At 39.3% G+C, this 23,727-nt stretch overlaps 1 protein-coding gene across 1 annotated transcript in view; it reads right to left on the bottom strand.

Annotated features, from left to right (window-relative positions):
- Positions 1-3,437: 3,437 nt before the first annotated feature.
- abcf3 (ATP-binding cassette, sub-family F (GCN20), member 3) overlaps positions 3,438-23,727 on the bottom strand; it is a 172,627-nt gene continuing 152,337 nt past the window's right edge. Inside the window, exons 5-22 of the mRNA XM_056265626.1 lie at positions 20,883-20,941; positions 20,653-20,750; positions 20,417-20,539; positions 14,374-14,640; positions 13,013-13,093; positions 12,766-12,825; positions 12,565-12,621; positions 12,343-12,365; positions 12,200-12,255; positions 11,830-12,030; positions 7,930-8,006; positions 7,792-7,836; positions 7,564-7,696; positions 6,421-6,509; positions 6,248-6,339; positions 5,489-5,621; positions 4,116-4,203; positions 3,438-3,932 (exon numbers count right to left, since the gene is read on the bottom strand). Of these exons, the coding sequence (XP_056121601.1) occupies positions 3,774-3,932; positions 4,116-4,203; positions 5,489-5,621; positions 6,248-6,339; positions 6,421-6,509; positions 7,564-7,696; positions 7,792-7,836; positions 7,930-8,006; positions 11,830-12,030; positions 12,200-12,255; positions 12,343-12,365; positions 12,565-12,621; positions 12,766-12,825; positions 13,013-13,093; positions 14,374-14,640; positions 20,417-20,539; positions 20,653-20,750; positions 20,883-20,941 (1,841 nt within the window). The 3' untranslated portion in view covers positions 3,438-3,773. The remainder of the gene's footprint in view (positions 3,933-4,115; positions 4,204-5,488; positions 5,622-6,247; positions 6,340-6,420; positions 6,510-7,563; positions 7,697-7,791; positions 7,837-7,929; positions 8,007-11,829; positions 12,031-12,199; positions 12,256-12,342; positions 12,366-12,564; positions 12,622-12,765; positions 12,826-13,012; positions 13,094-14,373; positions 14,641-20,416; positions 20,540-20,652; positions 20,751-20,882; positions 20,942-23,727) is intronic.

Below are 23,727 nucleotides of genomic sequence, written 5' to 3'. Positions count from 1 at the left end.
CTGAAAAAAACAGAGATTCTAATTATTGGACAAAAAACTTTCACACGTAATAACCCAGAATACTGTCTAACACTTGATGGTTGCTCTGTTAAGTCTTTGTCGTCGGTTGGGAACCTGGGTGTGCTCTTTGATACCAACCTTTCTTTTGAAAGCCACGTGTCTAGTATTTGTAAAACTGCATTTTTCCATCTTAAAAATATATGTAAAATACGCCATATGCTATCATTGGGAAATGCGGAACAATTAGTTCATGCGCTCATGACCTCAAGTCTAGACTATTGTAATCCTCTACTGGGTGGTTGCCCTACACGCTTAATAAATAAACTACAGCTAGTTCAAAACGCCGCAGCTCGAGTTCTTACCAGAACCAGGAAATATGACCATATTAGCCCGGTTCTGTCAACACTGCATTGGCTCCCTATTAGTCAAGTCAAGTCATCTTCATTTATATAGCGCTTTTAACAATGGATTGTTTCAAAGCAGCTTTACAGAGATAAACATATAATTTAAGGTAACAGAGATTGTTTTGGCTTTATAGCGGTTCTTTAATAATGTTATTTCCAGCTAAAGTTAATTTTGATTGATTCACCTCCGTCGAAATGATCAGACTTTAAACGTGAACCTGTGATTAACGCTGACGGCGTTCACATGCACATTCAGAATTAGTTATGTGCTTTTAAAAATATGTGCGCAGGTTTGTAATTCATACAACCCATGCCTAAACAAACTACTTGTCTTGCCTATAAATTTTGATACAGAATTTTGTTTTATTTTATCACTTCGGGGTATGCGATCTGAAATTCACAACGCTTTATCTGTAGAGTGGGAAAGGGACTTTATATACACTACATACAAACCATAAAATAGCGAGCCCGTTCTCATCCCAAGGCGCAATACACTGACCCTTTTGCCAAAGCGTCCATATCCAAGCGTCCATATCCATATCGGCACCCCTCAGCGCCATATGAGACGCAGATATATGGCGCCTCCTAGTGGTCTAACCCTAACACTACCCCAGACCTAAACCTACCCAAAACCCGAAGCGTGTTATATTGACGCCAACATCGTATTAAACATCGTATAAATTTTAAAATATTGTTGATTACTTACAAAGCACTAAATGGTTTAGCTCCGCAGTACTTGAGCGAGCTCTTAACGCATTATAGTCCTTCACGTCTATTGCGATCTCAAAATTCCGGCCAGTTGATAATATCTAAATCGACTGCTGGCGGTAGATCCTTTTCCTATTTAGCACCAAAACTTTGGAACAGTCTTCCTACCATTGTCCGGGAAGCAGACACACTCTGTCAGTTCAAAGCTAGACTAAAAACACATCTCTTTGACCTAGCATACACATAATACATTATAGACTTCTATAAATTCAATGTTAGGCTGCATAGATTAGGTCAGCTGGAACTGGGAACACTTCCCTTAAATCTTGATGTACTCGCTACATCATAAGAAGAATGGCATCTACGCTAATATTAGTGTCTTTGTTTATCCCGAGGTTTTCCCGCAGCCTGCCGGATCCAGGCCGTGTCCAGATCTGACGAAGGAGATTCGCCTGGACCCGATGACAATGCAGTGCTGAAGTATCCACTATCCTCTCCCTATGGAGGATCCCTTTCCCACTCTACAGATAAAGCCTTGTGAATTCCGGCTCGCGTACCCCGAAGTGATAAAATAAAACAAAATTCTGTATCAAAATTTATTGGCAAGACAAGTAGTTTGTTTAGGCATGGGTTGAATGGAATTACAAACCTGCGCACATATTTTCAAAAGCACATAACTATAGAATCAATTCTGAATGAGCATGTGAACGCCGTCAGCGTTAATCACAGGTTCACGTTTAAAGTCGGATCATTTCGACGGAGGTGAATCAATCAAAAAAATTAACTTTAGCTGGAAATAACATTATTCAAGAACCGCTATAAAGCCAAAACAATCTGTTACCTTAAATTATATGTTTATCTCTGTAAAGCTGCTTTGAAACAATCCATTGTTAAAAGCGCTAAATGAAGATGACTTGACTTGACTCTCTCTTCATTTACTGGTACAAACTGATAAGAGTCAGATAAGTATGATTTAAATCATGCTAATGCATTTCCACTAATGCCAACATAATTTTTGAGTCTATTCAAAAGAATGTTGTGGTCGTTAGTATCAAATGCAGCACTAAGATCGAGTAACACCAATGGAGAGAAACATGATCGGATGATAAGAGCAAATCATTTGTGACTCTAATGAGAGCGGTCTCAGTACTATGAAATCCTCACAGATACCATTTCTTTCTAAGGAACATAGTAGAAGCAGACAATCTGGCTTTTTTTTTCTTTTCTTTTTTTGAAACCCAGATTGTCTTGCGCTTTCTTTCCCTCCATGATTGCTGGAGCTGAGTGATTACACAACGCTTTGAGGGTTTGGAGACCAAATCTGTCACTCTCCTCGTACACGATATTTAGTCTTTTAGTCTAAATTGACATGCAAAACTTGATGTTTTGTCTTCTTTTGGTAAAATTTTTAAGAATATAAAACCTTATTATTCAATATTAATTTATAATTTTAAAATGAATTTACAATATCAATAAGGTTTTTTTCTAATTGTTGTATAATGATGACATTTTGGGTGATCTATCCTAGTTTTAATGCACGGTTCAGACGTACAAAATGTCAGATTAAAATAAATTGTAGCTAAATATTCAACTTTCTTTGCCGTGTGAAGGGTTTCATAATGTAAATTAAGTTGTCCTATTATGCTTTTCGAATATGACCGTTCATGCAGTGTGTAATAGAGCTGTTTGTGAATTCAAAAGGTTGTTATTTTCTCCCCCCCAAAAAAGTGCTTCTGAACTGCTTAAAAACGATTGTTCAGCGATTACATTCTTATTTCCTGTTCGAACCCACGCATGTTTGTAAGACATTTGCATAATGCTAGCCTATGGTCTTCATTGGCTGCCGGTGAACAAAAAGTCAATTTTAACCCGGCCTCATGTAGTTGTAGCTGAGACTGGAAGAGTTTGATTTGTGTTGTCGAGAAGCCAATCCACTTTGCATGCATTTCCAAAGTATGAGGACTCGTGCTGGGATATGGTAAAACTGAACATGTATTATATATAATAACATTTTGTGTGAGAAAAGTGTTTTTTTGACCTTGGGTGCAACATGCAAACTACATGTTTGTTTATATATATATATATATATATATATATATATATACAAATAAAAAATAAAAAATATAGTTATTGTGAAATAAGAATTTGGTCATATCGCCAACCCCTAATTTAAGGAAGTGTGATAGGCTTGTTTGTATGAATAAATAAAACATTTGTTCAGACAATGAGAAGCTACAAAATGCATTATTTTAAGCAAGTGAACTACATCTGATGGATCTGGTTACCAAATGAAAAACATTAACAATAGTGACTTGACACAATATAAAACATTTTGGACAGTTATTATTTTATTACTGTATTTTGAGTTATTTTTAAAAGCGGTATGGTGTATAACATCTGTTAGTGCATATGTCCACTTCGCCTTTCTTTCAACTTTAATATGTCGTTCTACATAAAAGTTCAGGAAGCGTCCAGCCTTGAACCCGGAGGACGTGTCTGAGCCGCATGATTGAGGGAGTTTGAATGGGTTTGAGTGAGAACATCCGACTGGCGAGGGAGAACATCCGACCTGCTGGCGTGGGACTGTGGACACTCTCATCAAATGGCAGTTTTGGTGTTTGTAATGGAGAGCAGGTAAACAGACGTCTCGAAAGGAAACTATCACAAGTATCCTTCCCGACGAAACTGTTCCTGTAAGATATCCTTGTACTCGTCAAAGCCTCCGTCCACGCGGTGCACTCGCCCGGCCTCACAAACCCAGAGCTCCTTACAAACTATCCGGATCAGACGCTCGTCGTGGGACACCAGAACCACACCACCCTGACAGAGAAACACACACACACACACAAGTCAAGTTTCTGCAGACAACACTTAATTAGCTGCTGCTACTCCCTGCTGCTTTGTTTTACATCAAGTGATTACAATTACATGATGAAAATGCTGTAATCACATCAGATTTGCTTGTTCACAGTGCAGGACAACATTAGCAGATTCTGCACTTACTTTGAAAACGTTGAGGGCTTTTGCCAAGGCCTCGATCGTCTCCATGTCCAGATGATTTGTGGGTTCATCCAGAATGTAGAAGTTGGGGCTATAAATGAAAGTCAGAAAGTCAGAATATGTGAACGTGCAAATGAAGGTCATGCGGTGTAAATACGGTTCAGAGGGCGTAAGTGAGGGATGAAAGTGAGGCCGTTTACAACCGGTGTTAAGATGTGTTTCGGTCGATCGGATCACTAGTAGACGACACTAAACACAGCTGTAAACGGGGTTTAAGAGGCTTTGAGCTTGTCCACTGTCGACCACTTCCAGAGGAAGTTGAAAACACATTCGACCGGATTGCTTTCGTAGTGTAAACGCTCATGTGATCGAATGTGTTCAAACAGCCACTAAAGAGCGTCTTCTCTCCGTCTACTGATCTAATGCGTGACATTATGAGAAGAGCGATAGCCAGACGGGGTTTATCTGTCGGCTGGAGACACAAGTTTGGTTTGAAGATGAAAAATGTCCCAAACACAATGTTCCTCATCATTCCTGATCTCTAACACACACTCACAGCGTTCGGCTGGTCTTGTGTCTGTCAGAGCAGAAACTAAAGCTGAAGCTCTCCGTGTGTGTTTCTGTCGTCTCCGGGTGTGTTCATTTGTGAATTGCACGAGCTTATTTAGTCTATTAGATCGAAAGATCTGAAAAACATTTACCCGTCCATAGACCCTCCCCTCGAAGAAATCAGGACAGAAGTGTGTGAAAGTGGACAAAAGACGGATTAAAACACCAGGTGTGAACGGGAATGCGTCTCTCGTCTACTTGTGATCCGATCCACCAAAACGCATCGTAATAGCGAGTGTAAACAGGGCCTGAGGGTCAGCTGATGTAAATGCAGGTGTAATTGGCCGTTAGAAGCAGGGTTAAAAAGTAAAAATTTTGTTACTTGAGATAAAATAATTGTTAAAGGCACAAAATGAAAGTTTCACCACTAGAGGTCGCTTATTCAAAACAATAACAAAGACACAGCTTTAAATTGAGGACTTCTCTGGATTTAAACATTGTTGGAAATATTTGGGATAACTTGTGTAAAGTACACAAGTCAACAAAACATTGTTCTAGTGGGATATTTATATTTTATTAGAACAAAATAGAAACTTAATTTATTTGACACAAAATTTCTCATTTTCATTTAGTTTAACTTGATGTACTAAAATAACTAAAGCTGAAATAAAAATTAATAAAAAAATAACTATATTTATATATTTACAACAAACAACAATAACTAAATTAGTAGAACTTTAACTAAATGGAAAATATAAAAGTAAAAAAAAAACATCTATAATTGTATCTCAATGATATTAATGTAACGGGTTAGATTAGTGTCTTACCAGGGCATGGTCATCTGAGCGAAAGCCACACGGCTCTTCTGTCCTCCTGACAGGCTCGCCACCGGCCGCGTGGCCAGTTCCCCCGTGATGCCATACCGACCCAACTGATGACGGTACTCTTCCTCCGTCTGACCTGAGCACAGCAACACAGACACGCTTCAAACTTCAGCTAAATGGACTTAATTCATAAGTCGACAGCATTGCTGAGTCTTTTCTGCTTAAAACTGCAGTGAACCAAAGACAGTCTCAAAAATACGGTTTGAAATCGCTGGTGTTTCTGACGTCACAAACGACCTTGTAACCAATCAGATCAACGTGTGATCGTCAACCAATGGATCTCTGCGCTGAGTGAGTGAGTGGAGGCGGGACTCATTTGCATATTCATAGAACCACGCATACTAAATGAGGCAAGGGTGTCGAGTTACATTCAAGCTATTTTAAGACGATGACATTTTTTTTCCAGGAGAAAAAAGTTTAAATATGGTGATCAAAGATGAGTTTTACGGGATACAATTATTGCAGGGGGACTTTAAATACTGTCAGAAACAATATTCATTGGCAAGTAATGCAGGGTGGGTTGGATGGCACTGTTATTAGTTAATATTACTTGAGTAACAGTTCGATATTCTCAGTGTGAATGATGTGATAATATCTTCATTAATGAACAGGACTTGAGACGGCAGAAGTGTCTCTGTAGGGGTCAGGGGTGTAATCCTGATGATTTTTGATGAGAATGTAAGTGCCAATTTGAGGCATTACCGGGAAATCTGTTCAGCAGCAGCTCTATTGAGCAGACATTGAGGTCCAGTTGATCCACGTGATGCTGACTGAAGTATCCAATCTTCAAGTTTCTGTTTGAAAAGACACAGACATGTGAGAGGCAGCCAGCCGGACGGACAGGTTACAGGCTTGGGTGTGGCAGTGAAGCTCACCTGTGGGCGTATCGGACACCGTCGATGGGCGTCAGCTCTCCCATTAGCAGCTTCAGTACAGTGGATTTACCAGCGCCATTCTCTCCCACCTACAGACATCAACACAATCAATGAAGGATGATGTGCTCTCGGGTAACTGAAACGAGTTACTGGTGGCACTTTATTTTACAGTCCTGTTCCACATGTACATACTAATGACGCTTATTATAGCGTTTAATAATACTGGGTAATAACTAGGTACTAACCCTGATCCCCCAAACCAAACCTAAACCCATGGAGTTGAAGTGAATACTTGCTTCGGCTATCACACCGATACGTGCGTGTCCTAAATATGGTTATGCATATTATGGCTCTAGTGGAGTTATGCCAGTTTGAAATGGCACAGCTTACATAAAACTTTTCCGTTTAATTTCTGAATTATGAAATATTATTTTCCCAAGTGTTTTATTTGAATGTGCTATTAAAAATGCTTTTAAATATAAATGTAACAAAGTTGTAAAATAGAATAAAATAAATATAAATAAAACGACCTCCCTCCGTTTCCACGGCTCACGCGCTGCTCTTCACAGTGACATTATTTGTATAATTGAGGCTATTAGATATTTTTAAACAACTTAAATTATAGTAATTGCTAAATATTTACTAAAATATTAGTAAATATTTAATAAATTACTAAAAGTAGCCAAAGCGAATTCCTCTAAAATGAAGCATGGCGGCGACAAACAAATATTGCACTTTGTTCTTGCATCATAGTTTTAAATTAAAAATGATAATTTAAATTATATTTAAAGTACATAAATAATATCATCACGGTTTAAAGCCATACTTTAGATATTAAATGGATATTTCGTATTCAAACCTTTAAATGGAAACGTCTGTATGGTTTTCGGTTGACAATCAGCTTGGTGAGTCTCTTGATTAAAGGACATTAATGAGGAACAATGACATGAATGCACGTTTCCTTGCGGGGAAACCCCTAACTAAATATATATTTATAACTATCTAGGTTTCACAGCTGTTAAGTTAAAAAATTGGGCTTTTAATAAATGGTAATCACAGTGATCGCCTCAGAAAACACCAGTGCGCTCTGGAGCTGGTGTGTGGAGCTAGACAGAGTTGTTTGGTGTTATTGCGAGCACATACGATGCAGATGCGAGACTCGAGATCCGCCGAGACGCTGAGGCCCTTGAAGAGCCGCTGGTCGGGCGAGTATCCGAACTCCACCTCGTCCAACTGCAGGATCGGCGGAGACAGCTTCTCAAAGTTATCCGGGAAACTGTTGGAGATCACAACCAAACACACGTTCACTTCTGACAATCTGACACACACAGACACACACACACACACACAGACACACGGAGCGAAACTGACCGTAAGACGGCTTCAGACTCCTTCACCAGGGGCTTGAGTTCAGGCCTGTGACACACACACACACACACACAGAAGGCGAGTGAGCGAGTGTGTGTGTTTGATCAGTGAATAAACATGAGCTGCTCGAGTCACACTTACAGTTTCTCCAGCAGCTTGAGTTTGCTCTGCACTTGAGCCGCTCTGTTGGCGTTATATCTGAAGCGGTCGATGAACACCTGACACAAGCACAACATTAACATGAGTTGTGTGTGGATCATAACTGTCCATGTTTGGTGGAAACTGTGCAGCATCAGGCATTGAAAACACACATCCATCAAATAATACTCGCAATATTTGTGATGCGTGCAGACATCAGAAAATACACATTTTTTTCTTCTTTCACATTTTGTTGCAGCCATAATTCATATAGAAATTACACAACTGGTCGAAAGTTTGGAATCATTAAGATATTATGAGAGAAGCCTCTTATGCTCAGTAAGGCTGCAATTATTTGATCAAAAATACAGCAAAAACAGCAATATTGTGAAATATTATTACAATTTAAAATGACTGTTCGCTATGTGAATATATAGTAAAGTGTAATTTATTTCTGTGATCAAAGCTGAATTTTCAGCATCATTACTCCAGGCTTCAGTGTCACATGATCCTTCAGAAATCACTCTAATATGAGGATCTGATGCTCAATTATTATAAACTATCAATGTCCTTAAAAGGTGAAACCATTCAAATATGCTGATTTGGTGCTCAAACTTTTTTTTACAATCAATGTTTTTGCTGCTTCATATTTTTGTGGAAACCGTGACACATTTATTTTATCAGGATTCGTTGATGAATAGAAAGTTCAAAAGAAAAGCATTTATTAGAAACTGTCACTGAATAAAAGTATGTATTTCTGTCTTTTACGTCTTTCTTCTTTCTATTACTTACCTCTAGTGTTGTCACAATGCTGGAATTTGTAACTTCGACACGATACCTTGAAGAATATCGATATTCGATACATTGGTGAAAAACTGCCATATAAATATTATCATCTCGTGATTTGTTGATAATTTGGGTAATTTTGTTGCAATAGCTTTCACACAGCACAAGGAGGCTTAATTTGAAACTGAACTAAATTTAACTCTGAACAAGTAACAGTCAGTAATAAGAGAAGAACATATAAACAAATTGCAAACGATAGCACAAATAAATAAAATACAAATGAAATAAACATGGGTTTAAGGTTTCCAGGTGGGTTTAAAAGTAGCATTCGGGTAAGAAACACTACAGAAATTAATACTGAACTTGAATACAGATTAAAGGGGCTATATGCAACTTTTTCCCCAAAATAAACGTAACAATAGCCTTTTTATTTGACCATTTATGACTCAAACATCTCCTGATGAGCATACTGACACCTTGTCCGCTCACAGTGGGTGCACCTATAAGCCTGTATCCTATTTTTCCTATTTTCTGTCGGGTCGGATTTTCCCCGCGCTGTCTGTGACGTCAAGCGCGTTCATGTTCAGTGTTGGGCAGTAACTCATACTGTAACGCAGTTACTTTTGACAGTAACTCATACTGTAACGCATTACTTTTTAAATAAATTAACTCCGTTACCGTTACCATATGGTGCGTTTGTCCGTTACTTTTTTAAATTAATTAATTTTGGCTGAAGTGTAGCCTACAGCCTAACCTGTTTACAGCAGCGACGCATTGTTGGTGGTAGGGTTGGCACCCGTCTCTTAAAATACGGAATTGTTCCGTCCGTATCAAATCAATAAGGGACGCGATTTGTCCCGTGTTTTACATAAGGCCCACACATAGCCTAGTTGGATAAAAACATAGGCTTTACTATACTAATAGCAAATAGCCTATAAATAAATCAATTTCACAATAATGTTACATTAGAATCAAATTAATTTTGTCCATTTTCTAAGCTTAGAAAATGCACATTTATACGGGCTGAATTTTATAGGCCTAAAATAAATATTGTTTAGCCTAGTAATTATGTGAATTACACTGCGCAAACTACTACCCACCGAATGAAGAAGGGTTGGCTCTCAGTCTCCACAGAACAAAATATTCATTTTATTTTATTTTTAGTGTTCGCATTTATGAGGAAAAAACAATGTTACGGACGTGACAGTTCTCCGTTACGGACGCGACGCGCTCTGAAAGCGGCACTAAAAGATGCTTTAATACTTGCAGAGACATCAAACAGAAAGCACAAAACCTTTCTTTAAAGTGAATTTCGTTTTGTATTAACTGTATCTTAATTTTAATCAATGTTTCAATGTAATTAACCAATTGCCTGGATTTAATAAATAAGAAGTAAATATAGCAGACGATAGATAATCACGAAATGGAGGCGCCGGCGCGTGAACTGGAGCTCGTCTCATAAATGAACCGAAACTCGGCGTATAAGGTAACCTACTTGCCTCACAGACATGTCTACTTTTAAACAGAACAATTCAAAACGAAAGAAAACAGACTACCGACTGCTCTCTGCTTATATAATCCATATGAAATGTGCATTTCTCTCTGGCGCGTTCACTACTGCGAAGATCGCGAGTCAGCGAGTCACCTCAGAAATCCTTGTGATATATTCAGTTTGTGCTGGTCTGATTCAAATAAAATAGTGTTTAAAAATTACTTTCTGTTTAAGTCAGTTTTGTGTTTGTATAGACCATAACGCATAAAAGGGCATTAATGGGAACATTAAAGAATGTTTTTTTTAAAGTAACTAAAAAGTTACTTTTAACAGTAACGCATTACTTTTTGGTGTAAGTAATCAACAAAGTAATGAGTTACTTTTTGAATGAAGTAACTAGTAACTGTAACTAGTTACTATTTCTTAGTAACTAGCACAACACTGTTCATGTTAAACGTTTCAGATCACTCTGCCACCACCGCTAGTCAGCAAGTAGCCTACACTCGCAAGCAGTGCAATGGATTTTGCGAATACACAGAAGAGACCCAGGACAACTCGGACACCAACAGTAACTCCACAGAAGACTAAAAAAGTCAAACCCCTGACAAGTGGCCGAAAAAGATCGAAGATTGAGAGCGACCGGCGCCGAGCAAGGACTAGAGTGAACATCGGCTTCGCATTTGAGCCTTGGAGGGAGCTCAGATCTGTGTTGGGAATACGAAGTGACCCAGAAATGGCTTTTTTTCTTCTGAAAAGGTAACACTGTTCATTGAAATAGCACGGTGTTGTTTTCAGTTCACAACTGCGAGAGCGAGCAGAAAGGAAGAGCAGTTCTGTTTTTCGGCCACAGGTGTCAGTCGCGAGTTTAAATTTCAGAAAAACGCATATAGCCCCTTTAATGCTTACAATCAAAGTTTCTAAAGTTATTCAGTCAAGAGGAGTGAGTGTCTTTTGTTCTTTGATTAACATTAATGACAGACATCAGCAGGTTTATTAGGCTGCTGTCACTTTAAGAGCGTATGCACGGATCCGTTATACTATTACACAACATGCGTGTGTGTGTGTGTGTGTGTGTCCCCAAACTATTTACATTACAAAACTGACTGCATTTACCTAAATATTAGGCAAGATGGGCATTTTGACATAATATTGTGTGTATTTGACCATTTAAGCACAATAAGCCAAGAAAAATAACACAATGTTAGTACTCGCTGTGTGAGAGGCGGCTTCATGTGCGCGGCACTTGTATAGATCAGTGACTAAAATGATGTGCAATACCTGCAACCCCGGCCGAGTAACACTATTCAACCGAAGCGAATGAGTGAGTGAGCGGAGGCGGGTTTGTGTCAATTCAGCGTCAGGAAAAAGAGAAAGCAAGAACGTGCAGCTGGTGTTGATGTATCGATACTGCAGAAAAGGAGTATCGGAACCATTTCAGATATTTCAGTATCGATACATATCGAATATTTGACAACACTACTTGCCTCAAACTTTTTCAACAGTGATAACACTAAAACAAAGCACTAAATCAGCATATTAGAATGATTTCTGCGTGAACTAAGACTTTTAAGGACCCGATTTCACACAAATGTAGGAAGATGTTCTGCAGAGACGCTGGTTGATACCTGTATATGTTCTCTGTACTGTAACTGAGCTTCATATTCTCTCTGCTGGTTCTTCAGTCGGTCTTCTTTGGTCTTGATGAAGTTCTCGTAATCTCCGCGATAGCTCTCCAGCCGCTGGGAGTGCAGGTGTATGATGTCCGTCACCACCGCGTTCAAGAAGTTACGATCGTGAGACACCACGAGGATGGTGGACTGCCATGTCTAGGGGGAAAGAAAGGTACGATTACTTCCAAAACGTCCATCTTATCAGATTTCGGCCATTAAAACATTTTTACATGCCATTCGTTTTCATTCAGAACTGATAAATGATGAAACGTCAGCCATTAAAGCAAACCATTGAACCGTCTAGTCTGTCCTAGAAGACACTTACTTGTAAATAGTTTTCCAGCCACAGGATGGCTCTTACGTCCAACATGTTTGTGGGCTCTGTGTAGAAGTGATGAATACAAGATATGCATCAATATTTAACGCAGATTATCAATATTACCACCATATTCAGAACATTTTACTCACCATCAAGTAACAAAAGATCAGGCCTGAAAAAATAGCATCAGATAAAACAATCATTATCATCATCATCATCATCATCATCACAAAGTACTTTGAATAATCTGACCAGTTAACCATCCAGCCTTTTAAATTATACGTGTATAACATTAATTTCACAAAATTATGAAATAATAGTGTAATACATTTATTTGTAGTATAGAATACACCATCATATAATAAACTCACCGTGCAAACAGGGCACTTGCTAACGCTAACCTCATCCTCCAGCCTCCAGAAAACTCCCTACAGGACACACACACACACATATCAAGATCCACTACAGCCATTAAGAAATCAACACGTATTCACTGATAAAGGATTCGCTTATGAAGAGACAAGATTTATAAGAGCGAAACAACAGCCGTCATTGCACGGCTACAAACTCACTTGGTTGTTTGCTGTTGCATTCTGGGTGAAAAGCCTAAACCGGCAAGGATGACGGATGCTCTGAAAGGGTGGGGGGGAAAATGAGCATCACATGACTTTTCCATCACACTGTTTGACTACGCTTACATGTCCGGAATAACAATATGGAAGCCTGATCTACAAATACATGAAAATTATGTGTAAAATTATCTTGTTCAGATGAAAAGACTAATTTATTTGATAAACATGCAAATCTTTTTCTACTCACCGGGCGGGCGCTTTATCGGCTTCAATTTCTTCCAGTTTAGCATAAATTTCAGAAAGACGGACACTTTCTAACCCTTCAGCACTGAAAGATTGAAGGAAACACACAGAAACAGAGGTTTTAGCTAAAACGAAATCTATTATATATATAGAAATATATTAATCAGGACCTATTATGCACTTTTACAGCGTCTAGAGCAGGTTTTCCTGCTTGAATGTTGATTATTTCCCTCATATTCTCCATTGTTGCGGCTCCTCTCTTCCCAGTCTGTCAGTATTGCTCTGTTTAGTTCCTGTCTCTGTGAAGCCCCTCCTTCTGAAAAGCACACTGTGCTCTGATTGGTCGGCTGGATCAGTGTGTTGTGATTGGTCGAGTGCTTCGAGTGTGTTTGGGAATGTCCCGCCCCTTACCATAACCGCCAGTTTAACAAACTACTAACTAACTCAACCAGGCCCTGAGTAAGTCATTGAGTCATTCAAACGGCTGATTCATTCAGTAATGAAGGGCTTTCTTCACGAGTGGGCGATTGGTTCACCCAATCGAGTCATTCAAAATGCAAATTCATTCAGAGCACCACACAATCGCTCTGCTGTGGCTTTATATGTAACATTTTCATTGACAAAAACAGACAATATTGTGTCAAATCACTCTAGCAGTGCTTCGCCTTCAGAGAATATAGTCCCCAGTGTGTATACAGTTAAAAGATGACTGTGTCTCATATGTTATTTGTACACTCTGTGACTATACAAATCACAACATATAAATAGGAAAAAGTTGGTGTTATTTTGACACTTATTGGGATTGGTATGCTAGCTGGAGCCACTAACTTCCAGTCTTTGTGCTAAGCTAGGCTAGCGGTGGGTGCGTCAGACAGAGTTACGGCACGCACGGAGATGAAAAGGGTGTGTGTGGACTTATCTAACACTTTGGGACTTTAGCTTATTCACCATATCCACCAAAGTCGGCATGTTCCTTTAAAAAATAAAATTAAAAAAAAGGACTAAACTCACTCGTTTCATTTGCTCCGGATGAATACTGTCACAGGGCTTTCATTTCAGTGTGTTCGTATTGCGCTTAATTTGACTTATTCCCGCAGATTTTGTACTCGCACAGTATAATGGGTCCGTGCGTCAGGTCTTAAAGCTACAGCAGCCTAATATAGCCTACCAAATTATGCAGATATATACATGAGATAACTATATGGCAGATTTTTCCCTTTGGTATCGATGTCAAAATCGTGGCCAGTGAAAATGCTGAGTGGCTCGTAACTTTGGAAAACCAAAAAAGTTAATGTCAAACCCTGGATTCAAACAAACACTAGCATATTTGAGTGTGTGAGGCCTTGGCCAGTGAGGCGTACGTACGTCCCGTTGGCGATGTGTGCGTTGAGCGAGCGCTCCTCCTTCAGCAGCGCCTCTCGGACGCGGTCGCTCTCCAGGACGCTCTGCAGGGCCACGGTGTCGTCTCCGGCCACCTCCTGCTCCACGTGCAGGATGGAGATGTGTGGGGGCACGCGCAGGCTTCGGCTCGCCAGCATCTTCAGCAGAGTGGTCTTCCCGAGCCCGTTACGCCCGATCAGACCGTAGCGCCGGCCGGTGGCCAGGGACAGCTCAGCGCCCTGGAGCAGACACCTGCGCACGGGAACGAGTGTTAAAACACACACTAATGCACTTCTGTTAACCCTTTAGAACCGACTGTGTCGTCGCCGACACAGACAAGCAAGCTGTATTCATTGTACCGTAACTCTTCAACCGTTCGCACCATATCAAAACCATTCAAATTGACAGTAGACAACATGCGCTTTTCGGCAATATACGGCTTATTACGGTAATTCCGTCAGCAAATGACAGCAGCTTTCTGGCAGAGCGGGAAGGAAGGATTTGAACAGAGAGATACGAAGCGCGGCAGGTTAGAGTGTTTCGGATTGCATAAAAAAGTAAAAGAAACTTACAAATACATCGCGAAAGAAGTGGAAGACAGCAGAAGAGGGGATTGGGATGATATTTAATGAAACTTGGGAGGCGGATGGCCGTTACTCTTTCACGTATCTTTACATGTGGTGTATGCATGTGTATGTGTGCGTGCCTATGAATGAATGGACGCATTTGTATGTGTGCGTGTATGAAAAAAAGTGTATTAAATGAAAACTGTGCAACCCAATGTCACAAAAAACACTTGTATCTGATGTATTATACTTCTTTAAAGTGTTAGTTCCTTTTGTTCTAAATAAAAATCAGAAAATGTATTCTCGTTTTTTAATTTTTTTGTCTATTTAAAGCTCCAGTCCGTAACTTTTTTAAGTTAAAAATAATCCAAAATAATTATATTAAAAAAAACTTATTCTGCCAGTGGTCAAAACTATCTGCTTGCCATAGCTAGATTCAAAACGGTTAGCTTGTAATAATGATTTTAATTCCAGTGGTACTGGTGGGTTTCCGCGGGAAATTCGAGCATGTCTTTGCGTCATGACGTCACACCCGTACACATAAAGAAGGAGTTTCGGCTAGCCGGCAATACTGCGCGTGAGGAGATGTTTAGATGTATAGGCTTTTCTCGCAGCACTTTACATAATTAAACTTATGGCATCCAGAAAGATCCAAACAACAATCATCAGTGTCAACTGGAGATTCAGCAGTTATAAAACCCAAAAGACTTCGTACTTCGGATTTAAGGTGGCTAGAGAAAGAGAAAGAAACCGTCTCATGCGAACACAAGGATTAAACATCGGCGGGGCTTTTGAAAAGTGCGTGAACTCCGTGTTTTGAAGGGGTTCGAAACGGAAGAAGAGACGGCTTTTTTCTGCTGAACAAGTAAGACATTTCAATAGTTCAATCGTGTAACAGTACGTTTTCTTAATTCACACAGTTATGGAGTTTCCTTCGTTGTGCCTTTCTCGTTTTGCTATTATGGAGAATATGAATTCTGATCTACACAGGTAACCATAAAACACATTAAATTTAACATTAGTCACGCAATGCTGATGTTGTTAACATGAACAATTTGAGAACAAAGTAGGCTATAATTTGCACGGTTGCTGTAAATCGCGTTGATTAAATCTAACGAAGCTTATCATGTCGAATGCTTTTTCCCCCTTAGTTGGTCAGAACAAAAATGGATGTTACTTACTTGTTCAGAAGACATTTTCTTATGAAAATTCTTATGTTGGTCAAACTTTCAAAAAGTGAATCTGTGATTCTGTATGACAGTATCCACACAGCGCGGTGACTGACAGCACCACTCGCCTCAAAACACTGTGTTCATCCGCGCTGTTTCATGCCGATTTACAACCCACGTAAAGATGATAATTCCGCGAATCACTGCAGTTACAGATTTCGAACAGAGAGATGGCGACAAAGAGGAAAAGCTACGGACTGCAGCTTTAAATTCTATTTACAAACTCACCACACACAATAATGGTCAATAACTGTAATTTGTTGAAAGCTAATCTTTTTCTGAAAAAGATGACACCTTGCACATGAAGATAGCACATTATTTTAGAATTTTACAGTCAAAAAATCAAAATGTGTGAAAAACACCTATTTTAGCTTCAGGTTCTGAAGGGTTAAAGCAGTAACACACAAGAGGACGACAAGTGTGAGCGTTGTCTTAAGCAGGAGTAAAGTGTAGCGCTGGGAACTGACATCAATTTCAGGATTCGATTTAATTCAAAACAAAATTCATTTATTTGGATATATACAAGTCGACAGCATTGCTGAGTATTTTCTCCTTAAAACTGCAGTGAACATATTTAAACCATTTTTTTAAAGTATACAAGACTACAGGGAGACTTTAAAGGGATAGTTCACCCAAAAATGAAAATTAGCCCATGATTTACTCAGCCTGAAGTCATCCTAGCTGTATATGACATTCTTCTTTACGACGAACACAATCAGTTATATTAAATAATGCCGCAAATAAGCTTTTACTGACAGATGAAGCAGCGACTGTAGTGGATCTGACAGCAGCCGCGTCACAAGATTTCATAATGCCTCGTCTGCTAGTGACGCTTTTATATGGATGATGTTTTTAAAACACTTACTCGCATGCAACAGCGAGTGGGCGTTGAGACTGTTTATTATGCAATGACGTTAGCCAATCATAACTGGCCATTTACTGACAAGCCTTAAAGGAGCCACGCCTCAAAAACTGGTTATTTCAGAGTGAGAGAGAATGAGGTTTGAAAATAATACCTTATCAGCATATATATGTATACGTGCAATTTTTTTATTTTTTTATTAACATTATAAGTGAACCTCGATGAACATTAAAAAATCTGTAATGACTAGGGTTGCCAACTGTCCCGTATTAGCCGGGACGTCCTGTATATTGGGCCAAATTTTATTTATTTGGACCTCCCTTGTCCCGATTATCGACTGCTATGCTGATCTAACCACTGACTGATACAGCAACACGACACTTGAGGATGATCACGACACCGGTCATCATCCAATCACAGCGCTCCCTCACGCGCATCAGACCATACGAACAACAAACTCTACTTTGAGCATTAATTATTCTTTTGGGACAAATCATGGTTTGATTTGCGAACAGAATCCTCTGCTGTTGTCGTTCCCGGTTCGATCCGGACTCACGCTAACGGCAAATCCCTTCAATCACTGTCCGGGTTTTGATTTCAAATCAGTTTTGGCGAATTCAAACAGCGTGATTATTGTTCACGAGTCCAACATCAGCCACGCAAGAACACATGGACTCTTCCTGAGGGAATCATATACTGATGTGATTTGCTGCTCAAGAAACATTTCTGATTATTATTAATGTTTAAAAAAATAAGTCAGGATTCTTTGATGAATAGAAGGTTCAAAGGAGATTTATCTGAAATAAAAAAGCTTTTGTAACATTATAAATGTCTTTACTGTCACTTTAATGCGTCCTTTACTTTAAATTCTTTAAAATGTAGTGTATAATGTTACAAAAGCTTTCTATTTCAGATAAATGCTATTATTTTGAACTATGGTTTGTGTGACCTTTAAAATTCGTTTTAGAATTAAATTGTAGGCTACATAAATAGGTTAAGCAAAACAAATGTGTTCATATCTGAGAACCTCTTAAACACACATGAAACTGAAATGACACATACTGTGTGTGATACAGTACAAATATTTAGAGCGTCCCTTATTTTCCTGTAAAAAACCACGACTGTCCCGTATTTTTCTTTTCTGAAGTTGGCAAACCTAGTCATGACCCTTAGACAGTCATATTGTTAAGTTGTGTGAATGTGATGAGATTAACAGACAGAGGACGACAAAACAATGTCATTTTGGCTGAAAAAACCCCAAAGTTAACCAATAGGATCCAACAAACACTGCGCTTCAGAAGTTTTGGATCGGTGCGTTTTTTAAATGTTTTTAAAAGAAGTCTCTTCTGCTCACCAAAGCTGCATTTATTTGATTAAAAACACAAAAAACACTATTTTTAAATATTCAGTGTCACATGATCCTTCAGAAATCAGTCTGATTTAAGGATTTGATGCTCAAGAAATATTCACTATTATTATCAGTGTTGAAAACAGTTGTTTTCAGGATTCTTTGATGACTAGAAAGTTGAGAATAAAAGTATTGATTTATTTTATTTCTCCCCTCCACCTCCCCCAAAAAAACATTTGAACGGTGGTGTTTAATGTTACAAAAGCTTTCGATTTCAGATAAATGCTGTTCTTTTGAACTTTCTATTCATCAAAGAATTGAACATTTACACACAACTGTAAAATAATAAATGTTTCTTAAGCAGCAAATCCTCATATTAGAGTGATTTCTGAAGGATCATGTGACACTGAAGACTGGAGTAATGATGATAATACACACTTTAAAATATATTCACGTAGAAAACAGCTGTTTTAAATTGTAATAATATTTCACAATATTGCTGTTTTTACTGTATTTTTAATCAAATAAATGCAGCCTTGGTGAGCAGAATGTATATTGGATCATATTGATTTTTTTCAGCCAAAATTACATTATTTTGTCATACTCGGTCTGTTTTTTTTTTTTACTTTTGAACCGGTGTATATAACCAGTGTTGGGGAGTAGTTAACTACAAGTAGCGACGCTACTAACTTAACTTCATTTTTCAGTAGCTTGGCAGTAGTTCAGTTGCTTTTTAAACAGTGTAGCTTTTCCAGTAGCTAACTACTTTTTGCAGCAAGTAGCGGTGTAGCGCGAGCAAAAGCTACATTGTGTTTTGTTGAGCCTGCGCAAATCAGCGCGATGCAAGGATATTCTTCTTCTTGTTAGATTACAAACTAATTTGTTTTGCCATTACCGCCACCTGTTGTTTAATCACGCATCTTGCGGCTAACGGTTCACTGACGTACAGAAGACCTCAAGCACAAATTTAAGGATGCACATACAGGTGATTAATGGCCATTTTAAAATGTATTAATTATCCTGCTTTATTGCTCTCTATGTTACATCAAATTTCTATTTCTGATTTAATTACAATGAACCGCCATGATCTGTCCGCGTTTGGTAATGAACATAAAAGACCACTAAACTAAAGTTTGCGCCATCGTGTTTCAGTTGAACAAAAAATGTAATCTTAGTTTGTTTATCGCACGACAAAGGCTTTGATCTAATTCAATTGGTGTATAGATTTGTTGTGACTGGAACCGGAGCGAACCGAACTGTGCTCACAAGCAGCTTGTGATTCAGGTTCTTCTTTCACAGTAAATTCTGCGAGCTCCATCACTGCATGTGAGCGAGTTTAACGTGCATTGTCAGTGCCACATGTGAGCGGTTGTTCAATGTATTTTCTTGCCAAAATGCAACCATCTCACAGTCACAATCGGTATTTTTGAGAAAAAGTCTATACATGCAATTTACGTTGGATGTATATTTTGTTCTTGCAATGTTGTATTTGTTGCAATTTTGCACTTTTGACAAACAGTCTGAGATATTTGAGTGTTGTGTGTAATAAAACAATAAAAATCATAATTGTATTGCATTGTTTTAAACACTAAATATTTTACTTAAAACGTTCCTCAGACACTTATTCAGTTATTTATAATATATGTTGTTCAAAAAAAGCAAAAGTAGTTTCAATGTAGCTAGCTACTTTTTGATCGTAACTTGTAGTGTAGCTAACTACTTTTCCAAAAGGGTAGCTTGACTGTAGTTTAACTACTTTAACTTACGAGTAGCTTGTAGCTTGTCAAACTACAGTTTCAAAGTAGCTTCCCCAGCACTGTATATAACTTTATAAAACGTCAGTGTATATTGTGCAGCGGTAGTTAGTCTGACGAATCCTTCACTGACTCCATCAGAGCAGTCGCTTAATCACGCAAGTTATCATTACCGTCTCAAGAGTGTTTTGTGTGCGTACGCATAAATTCATAATTCATGTGTTGGTCGTTTAGACAGCAGTGTTTCTGCTAATCACGTGATCTCTCACCTCTCCCCAAAAGACACGTCAAAGTTCTCGATGCGTATGTCGTAACTCCGGTTCTTCCCAGAGGAGTCGACGCGGTTCTCTTTCTTACTGCTCGCCTGACTGGCTGAGGCCTCCTCCAAAACCCTGAGGAAACACGTTCATGAACAGAACACAGGCAGGCGAGGGGTGTTAGCATTACTGGACGGCTGAAAATCATATGTAATGTGCAAATCTCATGTCCAGCAGCAGAAACTCACAGTGGAGATGATGATTTCTGGGAGTCTTTCTCATTCCTGCGCTCATGTTTGGCTTTCAGTTTGGCTTCAGCTTTCTCTAGTTTCTTGGCATTCACCGTCTAACGTGAACAGAAGAGATCGATAAAGGTGCATTTCACCAGAAGTAAAGTGATGGTGCCGGACATAGACATATTCAAAACATCATATCAACATCTTTTAACTCAAGTTAGTATGAGCTGAGATGATCTTACTGTGCCTGGGTTCCTCTTCATCATCCAGATACCATGAACATCATCATTAGCAGATGTCGCTGAAAGAGCAGACACATTTCAGACACTCTTTTCATATTTGAGTTCTTCTCTATATCAGTGTCAGTGTTTCTGAACTCCTGAAACGCCTCCATTGTAGTCTTGAGTTTCTTCCGGGAACGAACACGTCATAATATCCCTCATTATAATAATTAATATGCAGAATAAAGGGCGGGGCCTGGTTGAGTTAGTCAGTAGCAGTGTTGTAGTCGAGTCACCAACTGTCGAGTCCGAGTCGAGTCTCGAGTCCCAGTGTTCGAGTCCGAGTCCAAGTCCGAGTCACCAAAGAAGAGTCCGAGTCGAGTCCAAGTCGAGTCACCATTACCTGAGTTCAAGTCCGAGTCGAGTCTCGAGTCCCGTGTCCGAGTCGAAATTATATACACTTAAGCCAAATCAAGCAACATTTTTCAGGCACTCTTTCTTGCAGCTAGAAATGTGTATGATATCACTAGAATTGCCTTTGACCTTAGTTCAAATCAGTGTAGCTGTGGCACGATTATATTTATTTAATTGTTTAAATACATTTTTGGATGATCAGTCAACTGGAATGGTAAAAAAAAAAAAAAAAAAGCCTAATTGGACAGAGGAGGAGAGATGCGTTCTTCTTGATGAATATGGTAAAAGAAAAACAATTTTGAAATTTTGAAAAGCAAACTAAATCCCAATGTAACTGCGGCAAAAAAAAACCAGCAAATGCAGTGCTATAAGCAGTTGTAACTCCGCAGGAAAAGAGTGGTTGCGATGTGTGACATAGTCAAGGTCGCCGTCTAGTTTGTTAGCTAAAATAAACATAATTGTGTTATTGTATGATAAGCGGGATGAGCGCGTCCGACTTTGGCTCAGCGCCAGCCATAGCACGAAAGCACAGTTAAAAATCAGTTATGTCACGTCACTGTACGTTCGCTCCTTAGTGGTCAGCTCAGCTGCTGCAAAGCGTGCCAAAATCGAAATTGCTGATTAGATGTAGAGGAACTTATCTAGTGTTAAATGAGTGTTACGTTAACTCTCTCACGAGAATGCAGCGTAAAGTGAGTGACGTCAGTGAGTGTGTTGTCAAGCAAGGAGAGCGAGCGGTAGCAGTGTCTGTGAGAAAAAAAATAGATCACGGCCGGTCTTGGACCCCGCAACAGGAAAAGTGTAACATTGTATATCAAATTTTTATAACCTATTTAGTCAGAAACAACGTCATTCATTTGATGAATGCTCAAGTCCGATTTTATATATTCTCGAGTCCGAGTCCAAGTATAGTCATCAGTCCGCGAGTCCAAGTCGAGTCACGAGTCCAGAGAATGGAGTCTCGAGTCGGACTCGAGTCCAGAGAATAAGGACTCGAGTCGGATTTGAGTCCGAGTCCAGGACTCGAGTACTCCATCACTGGTCAGTAGTGTGTTAAACTGGCGGTTATGGTAGGAGGCGGGACTTTTCCAAACACACTCAAAGCGGTTGGCCAATCACAACACACTGCTCCAGCCGACCAATCAGAGCACAGTGTGCTTTAGAATTGCTTTGAAAGCTGAAGCTCGCGATTATGGTGATACATTTCCGACACCGGCTTGAAGTGTTTGTCCAATCACAACGCACCGGGTCTGTTGGCCAATCAGAGCACACTGCGCTTTTCGCAAGGAGGGGCTTTGTAGAAATCAACGTGTTTAGAAAGACTGGGCATAGAGGAGCTACAACAATGAACAGCATGTGGAAAATATATATTATTTTTTTTGAGCATTAACGCATGTTAAAGCAGCACTAAGTAGAAATTCCGTTTTTGTCAAACAGCGACCCCTAGAGTCGCTGTGGAGCACTTGTACTGTCGTGAATAGCACTCACGCAGAGATGGCTCGCACTCACGGCCGGATCCCCTCCCCCTGTACACCGGTACCTGTTCAGTAGGATGGACGCTGTAACGAGTGGAAATAAGGTATGGCCCCTTTAAGAGCTGCGCGCGCCCAACACCACATGTATACGGCGCCGGGTTATTTCTGTTTGATGCTCATTTTATCAGAATTTTATCAGATCTATTTTTTGCCGTAAAGCAATTCGTTACCTCGCGAGACCTGATATCACACGATGCTTCCTAACACTGAGGCCGGCGGCCCAAAGTTGCAAAGGTGGTTTTGCGGCTCACAGGCACCAGGTGCGAGACGACCACCATTCAACACGAAATCAGTAATATAAACATTACAATGACTCCAAAGCTGTTCGGTTAAGGTAAAAAAGTTACTTAGTTCACCTTTAACATAACATAGCCTATTCTATTATTACACCCAATATACAAAATAATGATCTTTGAAAATAGCCTTAAAGACTTAAAGTCCCCCTGTGGTGGAAATCGCTGGTGTTTCTGACGTCACAAACGACCTTGTAACCAATCAGATCAACTTGTGATCGTCAACCAGTGGATCTCTGAGCTGAGTGAGTGAGTGGAGGCAGGGCTCATTTGCATATTCATAGAACCGCGTATACTAAATGAGGCAAGGGTGTCGAGTTACATTCAATATATTTGAAGGCACTAAGACATTTTTTCAAGGAATTATTTTTTTTTAAATATGTACTTTTGGTGATCAAATATGAGTTTTAAGGGATAAAATTATAGTTCATTCTTTCATTCTCATAGTTAAAGAAATGGTGGTGTATTACAATTATGACTGTTTTTGGTTTTATTTATTTTTTAAAGTTAACATTTGAAGTGGACCTAAGAGGAAATAATAAAATAAAGTATTCCCCTTTATGTCAAAAGAGGAATCCATCAGCTGTATGATCCATCACTCCAGCTGTTGTCTAACACCACTGA

This window comes from Rhinichthys klamathensis, unplaced genomic scaffold, assembly GCF_029890125.1.
Source record: "Rhinichthys klamathensis goyatoka isolate OS25496 unplaced genomic scaffold, OSU_Roscu_1.1 h1tg000011l_1, whole genome shotgun sequence".
In the NCBI taxonomy this organism is placed as follows: Eukaryota; Metazoa; Chordata; class Actinopteri; order Cypriniformes; family Leuciscidae; genus Rhinichthys; species Rhinichthys klamathensis.
The sequence above is the reverse complement of the archived record's forward strand: the minus strand, read 5'-3'. Positions and strand labels throughout refer to the sequence as shown.